Here is a 17,732-nt window from a genome sequence, read left to right as displayed (position 1 = left end):
GTAGAAAATAACGCAGAAGTATCCACTTGCACTTAACTGATAAGGTGAGGAAATAATCAGAAGTGAATGAATGTGGCTTTATTCTAGAGGAGTCTGGAAAAAACCTCAACAAATTTATAATAATCCAACCAACATGCATGGCAGGGGAAAAGCTCAACGAGTTTTGCAAAGTTTGCAACAGATGAACGCTTTAATCTTCTTGACCTTCCCTTTTCTCAAAAAAAAAAAGTTCCAGGACACGACTCATCGGGAGCTGAACTCTGCTGACATGAACCGGCCAACAAGTCAACAGGCCTGCGTGCTGCGACTCTTGTCTGGATCTGTAGTGGGGAGACACCAGGGGCAGGCGCAATCCAGAGAGTCCGGCACTGCTCTGAGAACGCCAGCTCTCGAGACCGGTTTACACCAGCGACTCACGAAGCCTAAACTCCTTAAATGAAACATAAACCAAGGCTCACTCTGGCTACGACCTGGTCTCTCCTCAGACAACGGCGTCTTCTGGAGTTTGTGTGTCAATCGTGTTTCTAGGTATTGTCGAAGCCCTTTGCCACCACACCAAGGTGACTCCCATTAACATGGACAGTCTGTTGGCCACCTGACACTCGTCCCCTTTGGCCCTTGCGGTGAGACCTTGTGGGTGGGAGGGTGGACAGTCGGTGGCACCCACACCCTGCTGATGGTGGCGGCTGGGTCAGCACCCACGTGTACCGCGCAGAGGAAGGCAGTTATACTGCATCTCAGAGCTGAGGAGTGGTCCAAAGCCACCCTCCCAGGAAGGGAGAAGCAGATGGGAAACCCAGGAAGCATGCACCAGGCCACCATGTCTCAATAAGGGAGAACCTGCTTCTGGAGGACCAAGAAGCACACAGACCAGTGAACTCCTGACTCCTAGGGGACACCCTGTCTGCAAGCGGCTGAACCCTGCCAACACCACGCTCGTGCACTTGAATGTCCATGATGAGAGCTGCTGGGCTTCTGCACAGACAAGGCTGCCATTCAGAAAACGATGCTGACTCACTCCTGGTGGTGGCTGGGTTTCACTTCATGCGCTGTGGTTTTGTCCCTTGTGGTGAACCATGAGTCATGGACAACCCCAAGCATCAAGAAGGCCAAGGATGACGCCTGCAAGTGTGAGCTGTATCAGCATAAAACCAAAGAAAACTCAGGAAGAGGATGCATGCTCAGTTTCCTGCACAGGGAGTGCACGGCTGAGCACACACAGTCATGAGCTAACACAGTCACAAGCACAAGATTAGCCTGCGGGAAGCAGGGCTGGAACACTGGGCCACATCTCATCCTGGCACTCACTTATGGCATATTCCTGGGAAGCCACTTCAGATTTTAAGCCTTAAGATCCTAATCTTGGAGATGGGGACAATAATATTCCTTCTGCTCATACCACAGGGATGAAAAGAACACACATGAGACAGGCTTGACAACTGTCATCACTCCCTATCTCCAAGGCACGGCCTAAACCCAGTAACTGCCCGGGACCTTCATCCTGGTTCCCTGATTGCACTGACTTATCTTGATGTAATGGTGACCACGTGTAGCATATCTCACAAACACTTTCACCCGGTCACCGGGACACTGGGATTGCAAGGGATGGGCTGAGGTTCCCGAGGCCTTTGGAGGCAGCGAGTCATTGCTAACAGTCCACGGTCCTGCAAGGACAAGCCCCCTTGCCTCATTCACAGTAGCCAAGGGGAGGTGAGGCACGGAATCAGTGAAGGGCAGGCCTGCATGGATGGGCAAGAGGTGACCCACACAGTGTCACGAAGGGGCAGTGATTCCTCCCGCCTCAAATATCTCCCAAGCACAGAACTGCTGCCAAAAGGGATCACATGGGTTCTCCCTCAAAAATTCTTTTAAAAGGCAGTCACTCATGGAGTGTGTAACGAGGCCTAGAAGTTATTTTATTATGACATAGATGAGGAGAAAACAGCCACTTCCCTGCCGTGGCCACTGCCTGTGTGGAGTCTGTATGTTCTCCCCGTATCTCTGGGCACTCTGGGTTCCTTCATGTCTCAAAGCCGTGCAGCTCATGTGAATTCCAATGTCCAACATCAGAAGCGTCTTGGTCCTTATTTAAATGTGGAGACGTTTGGGTGACCAGACGTTTTTAGGAACTTAACTGTTCTTGATGTAGTCTCTGGCAAAACCGATTTCGCAACACGCCTTTTTGCTGAAAATCACAGTCTCCAGAAGCCTATGGACAATGTTAAGTGAGGTCTTACTGTGTGGCGTCGAGCCACTCGGCACTGTGGCATGATCACTGCCTGCACTGATGGACGGCAGCACGGCAGGGTAGAGCGCGGCACCGCCGGGGCGGGTGCCGACCAGAAGGAAGCCGCCATCCCAGCCCCATTACAGCACCAACACCTGCTCTGTAAGTGGTGCCTGGGGCACATTCTCCTGTAGGGAACGGGGCAGCTACCACCGGGAAATGCTCTGGGGACAGCAGCCCGGCCCTGCGAGGCTTCCCCCCTTTCCGCGCTCCCCAGAGGCAGCAGGGCCCAGGGGAAGGCGGAACCACCTAACTCCCGCAAGACCTCCCATGCATGCATCTCGATGAGCTCTGCTCCCTGCCTGGGGATAACAACCAAGGCCACTGCAGAACACGGAGCTCACCTGGCTGAAGCAAGAACCTCACAAGTGCGAAAAGTTAAAGCTCACTTGGGGCGCTGGCACAGGGAGGGGGGCACACAAGGTGAGGGAGGGGATGCATCTGTGCCTGCCTGGCCATCTTCCTCTGCATCAACCTCTGGCCACGCTGCCTGGCTGGGCGGATGCTGCCATCGAGGCCAGCGGGGGTGGATGTCACCTGCCCATGTCTGGGTGGGGCAAGCAGGGTGCGGCCAACGGGGACCCGGTCGGCAAGTCCCAGGGCCAGGACACGAAGCTGTCCAGAGGCTCGATGGCTGGATGAATGGAGACCTTTTCTTGCAGATCCAGCCCGGTGGGTGGGCCACAGACCTGAGTCAGACACACAAGGGGGCGATGAACTCAAAGGTACACCAAGCACTGACCACAAGCTACCGGGGGTGGCCCCACATCTATAAAACCACGGCGTCTAAGTGCACACAGAGACGGCAACTTAATTCCTCTCTGACAAATTCAGACTAGTGACGGAAAAGGCTCTGCCCCTTGATCTCAACCTCCATCTCATTCCATCCCCGGAAAGAAAACTCAAGGAGGCTTCTCTTTCGCTAAGGGATGTGCAGCAGACTTTTTCTAGGAAATCAAATTCCATTTTGACTACATTAGGGTATTTCATGAATTGAAAGAAACTCGGAAGAAAGTCCTTGGAAAAGGAAAATTTTTACAGAAAGATCATCCATACCTCTACCATCGTGTTTATATTTTCAATCCTTAAATATTAAGTGTGTTTGGCCACATACCATGTAAGGCCTTAACAATAAAATGGCCATTTGTACTTTAGAGGGGACATGCCATTATGTGTGACAGAGCATTTAAGATGTTAAAATAATGAATTGAAAATATGCCAAAGACATACTGTTCCCCCTGGCTTATTCTCCTTGCTGGTCTTTTTTCCTTTTCGTTTGGCTCTAGACAGCATAAATCCCAACGCCTCACGTCTTCAGGTTTTCCCTACAGCTCTCTCAGAAGGCTGCCCATGTGGAAAGGTAAACTGTGATACCGTAGTGTAGCTCCCTGCTGAGAGCAACACGGCGTGGACGACTCGTTCAGGGCACATCCCATGACCATGTGCTGCAGAGGAGCCCTGATGTCCTCTCGCTCACCGTGCTCCCTTGTCAGCTTCGGCCTGCAGAGACGGCCGGAGAGCAAAGAAGCAGGCCCCACAGGTGGCCGGCCATGGGTCCGAGCCCCACTCATGGGTCGGGAGCTGGAAAGAGGTTTTGGAGTCTACTCTCCCCTCTGAGATGGGCTGACCACACCCACATCAAAGGGGGCTGCAGGGAATTTGCCAAGATGAAACAGACTAAGCAAACCAGCAGGAGCTGCCACGCCCCATTCCTGTTCCTCACCTCAGGCATGCAGGGCATCCCCGAAGACCACGTAAGCTCCAGACAGCAGCACAGCCAAACGGGCACAGCACGGCATGCTGCAGGGCCCTGTGCGCAATACGCAGAGTCCCAGAAGATGACAGTCACCTTGGAGTCTGAGCCCCCAAAGGTCTGATGATGTGCCCCAGACGCGACCACAGTCAAGGGCAAACAGTGGGGCCGAAGGTGCTTGGACCTTGCTGGCCATTAACATGAGATCCCCCGTTAAAGAATGCTCTCAACGTCGTCAATGTTTCATAGCCCACACAGGCCGTTCATGGGGGCTTCGCTTTACTTGATTTTCCCTTCTGTGTTTTTTTATGGGTGGGGTTACGAGTGACAACTTTTCTTTTCTTGCTCATCCACGTGTTCCTGTTTTTCTGCACCTGGCACAATATCCTGACACAGCCGGAACCTGAACGCAGCCACATGGTGTTTGCTCTCACAGAGGAAAGGAGGCACGCCCCCTCTCCTCAGCTCTGGTTCAGACTGAAGAGGGAGAGAGTGACGTGCCCCTTAGCGCCCCGGATCTCCCTGTAAGGGAGCCCCGCATTTACAACTCATAATGGGAGGGCAGGCCGGAAGCACACGTGCCTTCCTCACAGGTCTCTTGGGACTTGGGCAGGCCACAGTGATCTCCGAGCAGGCCCACCGTTCCTGACCACACCCGCCCCTCCTCGTCAGGAGGCTGCAACCTCTACCTGCCTGCCTGAAAGCTACCAGAACAGGGCCCTGGCACCTGCAGCGCCAGGGGCACGGCCACTCTCTGACTCAATGGCCAACCCAGGGGAAACAGACAGGGGCCACGGAAAGAGCAGCTATCTCACACCCGCTCACATGTCTGGCACGCCACCAGGGGTGGGCCTTCCTTGGCATGATCTCTGGAGCAACGCAGACCTGGGCAGACATGCGCCCTCGGCAGATATGCCAAGCAGAGTAGAAGCACTGATCAATCTACAGATTACCCAGCTACCTGTCAGCCAAGACCCCAAGTTTCACAGCACCTTCCCAGAAAGTGCTGAATCTGTCTCCACGTGGCAGTCCTCAAGCTTCCTACCTTGATGAGAAGGACGCAGGTGCTGCTCCCACACGCAAAATCCACTGCACACCTGTGTGAAGTACACCACAAGCGTGGACATGGAAATAACCTTGTGTCCATTCCGTAGCATCTTTTGGGGCCTCCAGGGTGGGAGGCCCACACCTGGCGCCTTTGCAGAAAGGGGGTCATGCCAAGTGAGTGGCAGGCAGCCCCCGCACAAGGATGGCCCTTGGTGTGCAGAGCCACCCCCTGTCGGGGCTTTGGTCAGGGTCAGCCTGGGACACAGGGACCAGCTGACCACACAGAAGGCTTCCGTGGGCACCCCACTTTACAGATTTTAGGGCAACACCATCCACACCATTTAGCTCCTGAGACGCATGCAGGTAGGAATCTAATCTGACACTGCAGAGTTACCTAGGTGCTGCCTACCTGAGCCCCTGGGCACGAATGACCTGGATGGCGCCAACGATGCTAGCACACGTGTGAAATGCAGACCCTGGCTGGAGTCCAGGTGCCCGGAACAGTGCCTGGCACACAGTCAGTGCCCTGCAAGTGCTGGCTCTATTAGCTATCATCATCATGATCACACACTTAAGGTGACATGCATGTTCATACAGTTATCAACCAAGTTAAACTATTAATAATTTAATGAAAGCTGGAGGCTCAATAAAAATGTCCCATTTGCCCACCAGCTTTACCTATGTAAAAATGCACTAAGTAAGAAATACAACCACAGGTCTGAAAGTAAAAAAAAAAGCAGTTGAGAATCCTATCAATCCTGAAGCTTATTTTGCAATAAAATGCAATTATGTTTCCCATACACTCCAGGCAGTCCTCCTAAGCACCGAGGGTCACAGAGGATGCTCTGCGCATCTGCGAGGTCATCTGAAATTTTGGAGTCAAGATATTCTGGGCCCCAAACGATAAAAGTGCCTTTCTACTAAAACTGATCGACATTTTTTGGAATAAATGAATAATATAAGCCAACAGTCCAAAGTAGTTTTAGCAAGAAATCAGCTCTGCTTTGGCTGAGAAATAAAGCAGAAAAGTTTAAAGATCTATAGCAACACAAGGTTATTTTACAGCTTTTTTTTTTTTTTTGAGTTGGAGTCTCACTCTGTCACCCAGGCTGAAGTGCAGTGGTATGCCCATGGCTACCACAGCCTCAAACCCTGGGCTCAGGCAATCTTTTGCCTCCTCCTTCCAAATAGCTGAAACTACAGACATGGGCTAATACTTTTGATTTACTGTAGAGACAAGGTCTCACCAAGTTGCCCAAGTTGGCCTCCAACTCCTGATCTTAAGCAATCCTCTCGCTTCTGCCTTCCAAAAAAAGTGCTGGGATTACAGGTGTGAGCCACTGTGCCTGGCCGTATTTTATGGATCTTTAATTGGTTGGTATTTCATTAAACGTATGATGAGAAAGACAGGCCCTCACAATCTCTCCTCCCCACAAAAGAGCAATATGTGCCTGCTTGGCTTTACGCTACACTGTCAATCTCTAGTAACATGGAGATACAAGGCTGTCAAAGTGACCCACAGAGGTCAGCAGCAGGGCACCTAGGCCTCAGCCCATGCCCAACTTCTGGCTCCCTGGGGCCTCAGACAGATGGTCAGGAAGACTCCCTGGGTACTGGGCACCCGGACACCACTTTTCCTTCCTGTAGGGCACATGGCTGACAATGCCCCAAGCTCGCCTGCAGGCTGGGCCCTGGGCCTAAGAATGCTGCTTCCAGGGACAGACATTACATCTGTCAATAGCCCAGCCTGGACCAACATTCCATGATCACGTATATTTAGCTGCAGACCTCTCTACTAAAATGAATTTTCACGAGGCTCTAAGGTTGCAGGTCCAAGCCCTAGGACACTCCCTGACAAAGCAGGTGGGGTATTCTGAGCCCCTGCTTGAGCCCTCAGGACCTCTCTCAGCACAGTTCAAGGCTCTCGCGCCGCCCTGAGGTGGGAAGGGCAGGTGTGAGGAGCCCCAAGCCAGAGACAAGAACTGAGTGACTGATGAGTAACATCTCTGAGCAGCGTGGCGGCAGAGCCAGTGTGGGAACCTCGACCTCTTGATCTCGGGGTAATTTCTGCTATAGCTTTCAGGTGACAAAATCCGTACCATAAAATATCTGTGCCAAAAGCACCCCAGTGCAACAATGAACAGTGAAGAAAGCACGCAGCATAGCAGTAAAGAAATATAAACAGAAATTCCTAAAGAGGCTCAAATTAAAGCAATGGTTAATTCATTCTTACACTTAATAGATGGAAAAAATTTTTTTAAAGCCACTGATTTGGCGGCTTCGGGAGAGCAGAGGCTCTGACGAGCTGCGCGTCGGCAGTTCATAGCCTCGCATGGTATTCCAGGCTCAGAATTCACCGCTAGGAAATAATGTTCAAAATAAGAAGATAATGGGGATAGCTGTTGATAACACCGCTAATTTACACTGGTGGCGAGCAGCGTCCCCAACACCCGCCCCCAGGCACGGCGCTGGACATCTGCCGGCACAAGTCCAGCCCGGGAACTACCTGCTTCATGTAGGCATAGCACATGGTCTCCGCGACGCGTTTGCCTTCGTCATAGCAGGCCCGGGGGCCTATCGGGTTCACGTGGCCCCAGTAATCCTCACTCTGAGGGTGGACTTCAGGATCTACGGGTGGGGAAACAATGAGACTGTGTCTTCATCCCTTTTCTCCAGTTCATCTGCATTATTTATGGACAATGCACCTTTAGGACACAAACGGGAACTCAGGAAAGACCCAGGTACACATTTGCAAACGCAGAGACCAACTCCAGAGGCAGCTGCAGGTTCTCAGCACATTCTCTAAGTTCCAGTGGGCCATGGAGGTCTCACCTCCGATAATAAACAATGAAAGTATGTTACAGGAAAAGAAAGTAAAAGATCGAGTTTCTTGATTTTAAGTCTACCTTCTCTTCTGCACCTTGTTTTTAACTTTTAGATGACTATAAAACGACAACGAAATATAATCTGTATAAAGAGATATATGGTTTAATTTCTTATTTATAAGATCTATATCAGAGCAAACTATGTATTTAGAAAAAAATGTAAAAACGCAGCCTCTCTGTGGAACACATGACTTTCACATGTGCCATCAACAGGACAGACTCGAGACCAGACAACAGGCAGGCTCAGTGCAGCGCAGGAGATGGACCAAGTGTCCCCTGGCAAAGGGTTACTTGCTCTTTCAGGACACAGCTTGTACTACCCAATTCCTGTTTTCCAGGTATGAGAACCAATCCCACCTCAAGACATACCACGGTGACAGACTATTTAAGGAAACCAAGTTAACAAACTCTTCTTTTAATACAAGTATATTTGTGGAATGTGAACTGATACCTAATTTATCTAGGACATCAAGAATTTTATGCACACTCTGAGTGCAACCATAATATAAGACGTACACATATTTGTCAATAAATCTGGACAAAAAGATATAATGCTATAAATTTCTGTCTTGCTTATCTTACCCCTGAAGTCTGACTTGGGCCTCATCAGTACAAGGGGCCTGAGCAGGCAAAGGGCGAGGGGACATACGAGGTGTGACAATTCGTTCCACGAACCGTCCTAGAAAAAGCGCCACATACCGCATTGCTGAAGATCATTAGGGTCACCTTTGAACGATTCCCCTTAGGAAACTAGGCACCATTGCCAAGGGCCTAGCCCACATCAAAGCAACTGTGGAACTCTTTTTTTGGAATGGCCATCGGAGGCATCGTCATATTACTGTTGATGTCCTGAACGTCTTCAAATATCTTCTATTTCCTTTATCTCTGAGTAAAGAAAAAAGTCATTGGGGGCCAGATCAGGTGAGGAGGGAGTGTGCTCCAATACAGTTATTTGTATAGTGCTGCAACCTAAGTGCACAGTGGCAAGATCACAAACTTAATTGTCAAGTGCACGGTGGCAAGATCACAAACTTAACTGTCAGGCCTCAGCAAATACCATGACAGCTCTGATGGCCATTCCAGAAAAAGAGTTCCAAAACTGCTTGGATGGGTAGATGGCGCTGCTGTCAGTACACAGTTTCCCAAGAGTACTTTGAAGGTGACTGTAGTGATATTCAGCAATGAGGTACGTGGCGCTTTTTCTAGATGGTTCGCAAACCTGATTGCTGGACCTCAGACGCTTGTCCTGCAGCCCTTTCAGGAGGTCAGCATGGCCCCCACAGCACTTCAGAAGCACGCTGCAGAGTAGCGCTGTGGTTTAAAATTCCCTTAAAAAGGGCAGATTTCTCACTGTCTAATGAGAGAAAAGACCTAAGGGAAATAACTCCCCAAGGAAACAAAACCAGTGGCTTAAATTCAGAGATAATATGAGGTGACCGATAGGCCTTGTCCCGGAGATTTCTGCCATGAGCTGGGCAAGTTCAATCCTGACTGAAAGAGACAGTCATAAATTCAGCAAAGAATAAAAAAGAGAAGGCTGGGCACATCTCTCCACCCCTCGACTGACTGGCACCATCTGGGTTGAAATGTCCAGGACGCCAAACTTCTAAAAAAGTTCCCTCACAAAATCACTTGGGGGGCGGGGGGGGGGGGCAGGAAAAAAAAAAAATCACTGTCATTACAAAAGTAAAGGTCCAGAGTCAAAAATGATTTCTAGTCATCTCCCCTTGTCAATGTTTTGTGAGAGTATGACACTAAGCAAATGTTCCACACAATGTAAGTTTACTCTGGCTATGAAAGGTCAGAGTAGAGCAACTGGTGAATTCTACAAATTACACCCTGAAATTTACTCCAAAGAACACAAGCGCTAATCAAATATGCAGGCACTAAATGAGGTGCGTGAAGAAAGGGTAGCTGCAGAAAAGATATCCCCGTGCCCTTCTGCACAGACATCACAGGTCGGAAGGTACGTGACCTACACAGATGCCACAGGTGGGAAACTGCATGGTCTGCATGGATACCACAGGTGGGAAGATACGTGACCTGCACAGACGCCACAGGTGGGAAGGTGTGTAACCTGTATAGATGCCACAGGAGGGAAGGTGCAAGCTCTGCACAGATATCACAGGTGGGAAAATGGGTGGCCTACGCAGATGCCACAGGTGGGAAGGTGCAGGCTCTGCCCTTCTCAATTGCCCTGGATTTCAAAGGACCCTTCCATAGAGATTTAGCAATAACATCAATGCATTCAGCAGAATTTCTCTGTTGCTAAGATTCTTTTCATTTGGTTCTCTAAAAAAAAAAAGTATTTTCTGATTTACCCTTTTTTTTCCCTCCTTTCTTCCTGTTTGTTTTTTTTTTTTGGGTTGGGGTCCCACTCTGTTGCCTTGACCTCCTGGGTAGCTGAGACTATAAGTGCATGCCACCACACCTGGCTAATTTTTTTTTTCTTTCTTGAGCTAGAGTCTCACTCTGTTTCCCAGGCAGTAGTTGGGACTATAGATATGTGCCTCCAAGATAATTTTTTTTTTAAGAGACAAGGTCTCGCTATGTTTCCCAGGCTGGTCCGGAGCTTCTAGACTCAAGCAATTCTCCCACTTTGGCCTCCTAAAGTGCTGGGATTACAGGCATGAGCACTTCCTCGTTTCTGCTGTCCACGACAATAATGTCCACAGAAAAATTGCATTGTGCCAGGGCTTGGCTTTCGCTGTATCAACTAAGCAGCTCTCCTAAATGCTGTACACCCAGTCGGTCTGGGCTGAACAGAAATCAACATAAACTGAAAATATAGCCCTGCGCCCCCTTATTCCTCATCCTTACAGTCCTTCCCAGGCAGGTATGCACCTGGAGGGAGGAAGAACACGGATAGGCAAAACAGGCTCATGGGTTTTCTGGCATTGCCTGCTTAAGGTTCTTTTAGAAATCGTTATACAACAAGTGAGGCCATCGGTGCAAATCTGTTTTTCCAGCAAGCTCTAAAGGTCAACCCATGAGCTTTTGGTGGGTCAGGCATACAGGGCATTGCTCACACAGAATAACATGCACCAGAAAAACAGGCAGAGAGATCCCTAGAGAGTGCAATTTCTGGGGTGCCTTCAGAACAGAATGGTAGAAATGCTTCGGTGGCAGAGCGACAGGGTACAGTCCTCCAAGGAGGTGCGGTGAAACAGCAGAGGCTGCCCCTCCCGGAGGAGGGGCCTGGTGGCCCTGGATGGGCAGCCTCTGGGCTGTCACGCGTGGCGGAAACACAGAGAGAAGCCCTGGGATCATCTGAGACAGTGCGCAAACAGTTGGAGGGCTGAAGTGAGTATCCTCCGCAGGGGCCCCCACTCACCTCCATATACCTCTGACGTGGAGGCCAGGAGCAGGCGGGCGCCGACTCGTTTTGCCAGCCCTACGGAAAGCAAAGACACTGTAAGAGAGACTGTCAACTTACATGCACAGGCACATTATTTTTGTGGACAATTTAAGCAATGTTTTAGTATTACAGGCATCTAATTATATATCCAAATATCTAAACTTAGCGTATCTACTTTGGCACCAAAATAAAAACAAAAGTAGTAAGGAAAAAAAAAGGCTCTGCAGAAGGCCAGTATAGTTGCATACTTTTAATGAAAAGCAGTGCCAGAATCTGTTGGCTTGATAAAGTGTGATTTGGGGAGTTCCCCAAGACTCCTCTACCCTAAAATATCACTCCCTATTTTATGGGGTAACTTTACATTGGTGGGCAGAAGGCCAGGCCCTTCTCACCTGAACTTCCAAAATGGTCCACCTGCTGCTTCCTGAACTCGTCCTGGAATCTCCCGACTGTGCCATGCCGCCCTGCCTGGGCAACTCCCTACCAGCCTCCTTTACGGCTCAGCCTGAGGAGCTCCTTCTCCAAAGCAACTCACCACCCTCCTCGTCCTGTTCTGAACCCCTTTCCTGCCCTGACCACTCACATGTGGAACTGACGGCATCACTCTCTACGGCGGTCACGTAAGTAGCAAGACCCTCGCAACTGTGTCAGAGTCTCAGTGGACAGTGGGTCACTAGCGGCTCAGAGAAGCCCCCTGACCTCCACTTAACCTCAGGCTCGGACGGGGGATGTCCGCCACCCCCAAGCACCGCTGCACCAGAAGGGACCGTGCACGCAGGGCAGGGTCCCACACGTGCCCGCGACGTGCGGCTGGGAGGGTGAGACGAGGTGTGGGCCACAGCTGTTGGTGCTTCCGGGGGAAGCCAGGAGGGTCCCAGCACGAGGGAAGCTGGCCTATGATTGTGTCTGAGTGTGCGGGGAAGGGAAGCAGGGAGCCACAGAGATGTGCGTCAAGGAGAGAGGGTGGATTTGAGCGAGACTGGGCAAACGCCGGCGTGGTGCCGGAAGAAAACGCACAAGGGAGGCGGTACAGGATGGATGGATGAGCTACCAGCTTCACGGCCCACGCCGGAGGGTCCCACACAGGCTGTGAGGTGGTGCACCATATTACGGCAAAGACAGTGACAGCAGCTTCAAAACAAGAATCCCGAGGTTTTTTCCCTTTTTGTAACTAAACTTTTTATTTTGAGATATTTATACAATCAAATTAAGTGGTATGAGATCATACAGAGAGATCCATGTACCTGACCTAGCTTCCCCAATGATATAACTTGCAAAACTACACTATAGTGTCACAACAGGATGCAGACACCGACACAGACGTGCCGGTGCCACAGGTGCCACAGTCTTTACCGCTCCACCAACGCCTCTCGTGTGGCCCTGCTGTAGCCTCGCCTCTTCTCTCTCCCTCCCACCCACCCACCTAACTCCTGGGTGTCTCCAGGTTCGTCATCCACAGCTCTGATTTTGTCACTTCAGAATGGCATACAAATGAAACCATGTGGTATATGAACTTTTGGGTCCAAATTTTTCACTGAGCGCACTTCCCTCAAAAACGATGCAAGTTGCTGCATGTGTCAATAGTTTCTTCCTATTTGATTGCTGAATAGTATTTCAGGAAACAGATGCACCGAAACTAATTGAATCGCTCACCTATTACAGGGCATTCTGGTGGCTTCCAGTTTTTGACAATTTCGAATAAAGCTGCTAGGAACATTCATTACAGGTTTTCATGTGAACACAGACTTTCATTTTTCTGGGATAAATGCCCAAGACTGATAAAGTGGTTTCATCAGACGGAGAAGCCAAACACAGGACATGGGAGGTGGTGAGGTCGCAGAGAGGGAAGGGCCTCGCCAGGAAGAACCAGGCATCCTCCAGCACGTCTGGCCTCAAGCACAAAATGGCTCACGGCAGCTCCTCTGAGTATGGAATACAAAGTCCCACTTGGGTTTCTTTCCAGCCAAGCAATGGTCTCCCCTTGGCCCTTGTCCGTGTCATCCCGGGAAGACCCTTCACCATTCCTGCAAGACCTCCACGCCCAGTCTCACTCTTGGCTCGGGCCCTAGCTCGGGAGTCACTTTGGTCCTGATCTCTAGAAGCATCTTCTGGGCCTGCCTTTCAGAAGACTTCCCTTCCTACTGGGTACCACCAAGGCTTGTGTCCACACAGCACCATTCCCATGGGATGCCCAGTTGCCTGGCGGAAGAGCCTAAGAATGATTCTCATCAGAATCCACCCCACAGTGGACAACACAGTGCCCTGGTGCAGAGACTGCCCCCCCCAAATGGCAAGAACAAATGACAGTTTCTAAACATCACATGCATCACGGGCTTTCCCTCTACTGCCTGGCCCTGGTATGACGAAGGGCTCCAGGGGGCCACAGAAAGTGTGGGGAGAGGGTAGACGATTTGGTGGCAAGAGTGGGACACAGCCTCTACCATGCTACACCTCTAAATAGAAGCAGAACAGCCTGTCCTGGGTCTCACGCTGTCACCCAGGCTAAAGCGTACTGGCACGATCACAGCTCACCACAGCCTCCACCTCCTGGGCTCCGGTGATCCTTCGGTCTCAGCCTCCCAAGTAGCTGGGACTACAGGCATAGACCATCAAGCCTGACTAATTTTTTAATATTCTTGTAGACATGAGGTCTTACTATGTTGCCCAGGCTGGTCTTGAACTCTTGGACTTAAGCAATCCTCTCATCTGGTCCTCCCAAAGTGCTGGAATCACAGGCATGAGCCACTGTGCCCAGACTAGTTTTTTAAAGAAATTGTCAAACTCTTTTCCAGAGTAACTGTGCCATTTTACATTCCCACCACCTAAAGCCTTTCTAGCCCGTAGTTTTCCCTCAACTTTGGTAAAATGTACACTCCATATATGCCATGTGCCATATTTCAAAAGCAACTGAGCTTAAAAGATGTTCAAACCGGGACTATTTCTATATCATTTTCGTGGAATGCCTTAGGCAGGATCCACAGAGGCAACTGCCCTGAGGTGATGGCAGGGGACCATCCTGGGCTGCTTGGGTGGAACCCAGATTTCTGCCCTGGGCTCTCCAGGCCTCAGGCCTTTGAACCACACCACAGGCTCTCCTGGGTCTCCAGTCTGCAAAAGGCAGACGGCAGCATTCCCCATCCTCCACAATCATGTGCGCCAGTCCCTCATAATAAATCTCTCTCCGTACGTCTGCGTGTGCCCTATGGTTCTGTTCTGGAGAATACTGGCTAGGATAATGCCCCAAAACATTTAGCCTAAGAGACTTAAAAACTGACCTCAGACAACCCTTTCAGTCTCCTGACGTCAAGTTTCACTCAAATTAAAATTTAGTGTTGTATTTCCCAAATCCACTTGTAGGATCTAATTTAAATGCTCCTATAATTAAATCCATTTTTTTGCTGGACATTTAAAAAAGTCATTACTTTCTTCCACTTTGCAAATAATCAAAAGCCTTAGTTTAAAACAAAAACAAAAACAAAACAAAAAAAAACAACTGGCCGGGTATGGTGGCTCATTCTTATATCTCAGCACTTAGTGAGGCAGAGACAGGAGGATTGCCTGAACCCAGAAATTCAAGACCAGCCTGGGCAATATAGCTAGACCTCGTCTCTACAAAAAAAATTTAAAATATTAGTCGGACATGGTGGTGCACACCATAGCTACTTGGGAGGCTTAGCTGCCACCTAGCTACTTGAGAGGATAAGGAGGAAGAATTGCTTAAGCCTGGGAGTTGGAGGCTGCGGCAAGCTATGATTATGCCACTGCACTCCAGACTGGGCGACAGAGATGCCAGCTCAAAAACAAAAACAAAACTGCCAAATTTAAGCATGCTTCTAGTTTTGGACATTGATATGTACATACTACCCATGACTATAAATCCAAGGCATGTCTTCTGTGAATGCACACATACAGCCACCCTTCATGATGTGCACCTTTTCATCTTTCACTTCTAACGTGAACCCAAAGTCCAGTCTAGAATAGGTACTCGGTTTTGAGAACACCCTGTACGGACACAGCTTCTCCGTCCACTCCTCCGAGGAATGCGACTGAATTTCCCCCATGTGCCAGGCCATGCCAACCCAATCTAAAGATAAGAGTGCCGGGTCATGCCAACTCGGTCTCAGGATCAGAGCACCAGGCCATGCCAACTCAATCCCGAAACCAGAGCCACCAAGCCATGCCAACCCAGTCTTGGGATCAGCGTGCTGGGCCATCCCAACCCGATCTCGGGATCAGAGTGCTGGACCATGTCAGCCTAGTCTCAGGATCAGATTGCCAGGCCATGCCAACCCAGTCTCAGCATCAGTGAACCAGGCCATGCCAGCAAAGTCTCGGGATCAGAGTGCCAGGCCATGCCAACCCAGTCTTGAAATCAGATCCCCAGTCTCAGGACCAGAGCCGAGGTACACCACTTTCCAAGCAGGAGGTACACCAATTTCCTGGTATCAGGTTGTTTCAGAAGGGAAAGGAAGGATGCTGGGAGGCGACACAAAAGGGCACGTGTCACACCCAGAGGATTTAATGGAGGCACTGTAGACTGGCTACTATGGCATGAAAATGAGACACCTCCTCAACGACGCTGAAGTCGCACTGAAATCACACTACAAAACTGCCTGCTGCCACAGGCAGGGCCACGAGGGAGGCATAAACATGCAGATTAAACTCTAACAGAACATTCAACTACCTATGCTTGGAATGGTCTAAGACATTCCCAGCAAGAGCCGAAAAACAAAAAAATGCCCACTTACCCAACATGTTTAAGGTCCCAATCGTATTGGTCTTTAATGTCTTGATAGGATTATACATGTAGTTTGGAGGGGAGGCTGGAGAAGCCAGATGGTATATCTGGTCCACTAAAGGAGACAAAACGGAAGCCTATTATTTCCAAGAAAAGCACGAAAAAATTCTGCACCCCTAGGAATTATACTGCATAATTATGGTGTTAGTGTATCTTTCAATGAAATTCTAGTTGCTATCATATTATTTTTATAGAAACTAATTTACATTTGTAATTAGAAAAACGTTAAACAAAAATAGAACGTCTAATTATCTGGAAACAGAAACATGTGCTGGGCCAGTTATTTGAGTCTGTTCTAATGTAACTAGAGCCAATCTGATTACTAATTTGATTGTTTTCTAAGTTATTTGTCCCAGATAAGGCACTCAAATCAGAAGAAAGACTGACTTTTCAGACACAGAATTAAGCATGAATACCTAAAGTAAACATTTTTAGTCTGTGAAGCCATATATGATATAAAGCAAAGACACAAAACTGGGCGACAACAGCCTTTCCTTTTGTTTTTACATAAAGTCAGATCCTGTGACACTGGTCATGGAAGGTGGTTATTAAAGCCATGAATGGCGAAAGAATTAAGATTCCACACATCCCACCCCTGCTGCAGGGCATTCACTTTAACATCAGAACCACAGCCCTCGCCACCCAGGTCAAGTAACACCTGTGCACAGTGACGAGGCCCCAGGGAGCCAACCTCTCCTGGTGACAAGGCAGTGATAGTAAACACTCGAGGAGAGTCGTCCTTTCATACAGACAGCATCTGTGCCATGCCGTTCAACTCCAGCTACAGGTGAAAGAAGACATACTCAGCATACACCGCAGAGCCCAGGAACAGGGATATGAAAGCCCCACTGCCCAGTGACCTTACTCGCATGGTCATGCCAGAGCGTCTGCAGGGAGCCCTCTGCCTGGGCTCTTCCGGCTCCTCCTGGCCAGGGTCCACGCCTCTCCTCAAGTTCCAGAGCCATTGCAGATCTGTCTTGCTCTGTCAGTCACCCAGCAAGGCGAAGCTTGGGCCCCACCCCCTAACATAGGATCGCCAGACTGAGGCTCTGAACCTTGATATTTTTTAAAATGCCAAGTCTGAAAACCACTGAATTAATTTTAAAATTGAACCAGTGCTTATTAAAAGAATAATCTTTTTTTCAAGAGAACAAAGAAGCAGAAAACCTTTTAAAATTGTTGACAGTCTGTTAAGATGTGAATAGAAAGGATCCATCCAGATAAGAGGAAAATCTTGTGATGCTTGTCCCTGCCCCCACAACTTATTCCAAGTTGATAAACAGCTAAAAATAAAAAGTGAACAAGAATTCTACTATACCAATTATAAGTTAACAAGACAGCTTTTAAAGATTGACCTTCACAAAGCCCCGTAATCGTGGGGCTGCTATTTTCTGCAGCTTTCACTAGGAACATGTGGACGATGTGCGTTGCTGCCAAGCTCAAGACCACGGTGCACAACTGGCCACAGGCCCCACAGGCCAGCACTGCAGTACCCCTTCCAGGCACGCCTCCTCACTCCCACTGCCACTGGGAGCAGGACTGTGTCAACTCAAAACCAAATGTGCCCGGACAGACCTGGAGCTGAGCTGACCCCAAAGAGTCAC

At 49.5% G+C, this 17,732-nt stretch overlaps 1 protein-coding gene across 3 annotated transcripts in view; it reads right to left on the bottom strand.

The window, feature by feature from the left end:
- The window catches only part of UXS1 (UDP-glucuronate decarboxylase 1), a 61,492-nt gene that overhangs the window by 19,549 nt on the left and 24,211 nt on the right, over positions 1–17,732 (bottom strand). For all 3 annotated transcript variants that reach the window (XM_008067571.2, XM_021717361.1, XM_021717362.1), the window contains 3 exons: positions 16,079–16,183; positions 11,307–11,366; positions 7,594–7,715 (listed from right to left, as the gene is read on the bottom strand). In XM_008067571.2, coding sequence (XP_008065762.1) covers positions 7,594–7,715; positions 11,307–11,366; positions 16,079–16,183 — 287 coding nt within the window. The remainder of the gene's footprint in view (positions 1–7,593; positions 7,716–11,306; positions 11,367–16,078; positions 16,184–17,732) is intronic.

This window comes from Carlito syrichta, unplaced genomic scaffold (genome assembly GCF_000164805.1).
Source record: "Carlito syrichta isolate Samal-C Ts95f unplaced genomic scaffold, Tarsius_syrichta-2.0.1 Scaffold309712, whole genome shotgun sequence".
Taxonomy (NCBI): Eukaryota; Metazoa; Chordata; class Mammalia; order Primates; family Tarsiidae; genus Carlito; species Carlito syrichta.
The sequence above is the reverse complement of the archived record's forward strand: the minus strand, read 5'-3'. Positions and strand labels throughout refer to the sequence as shown.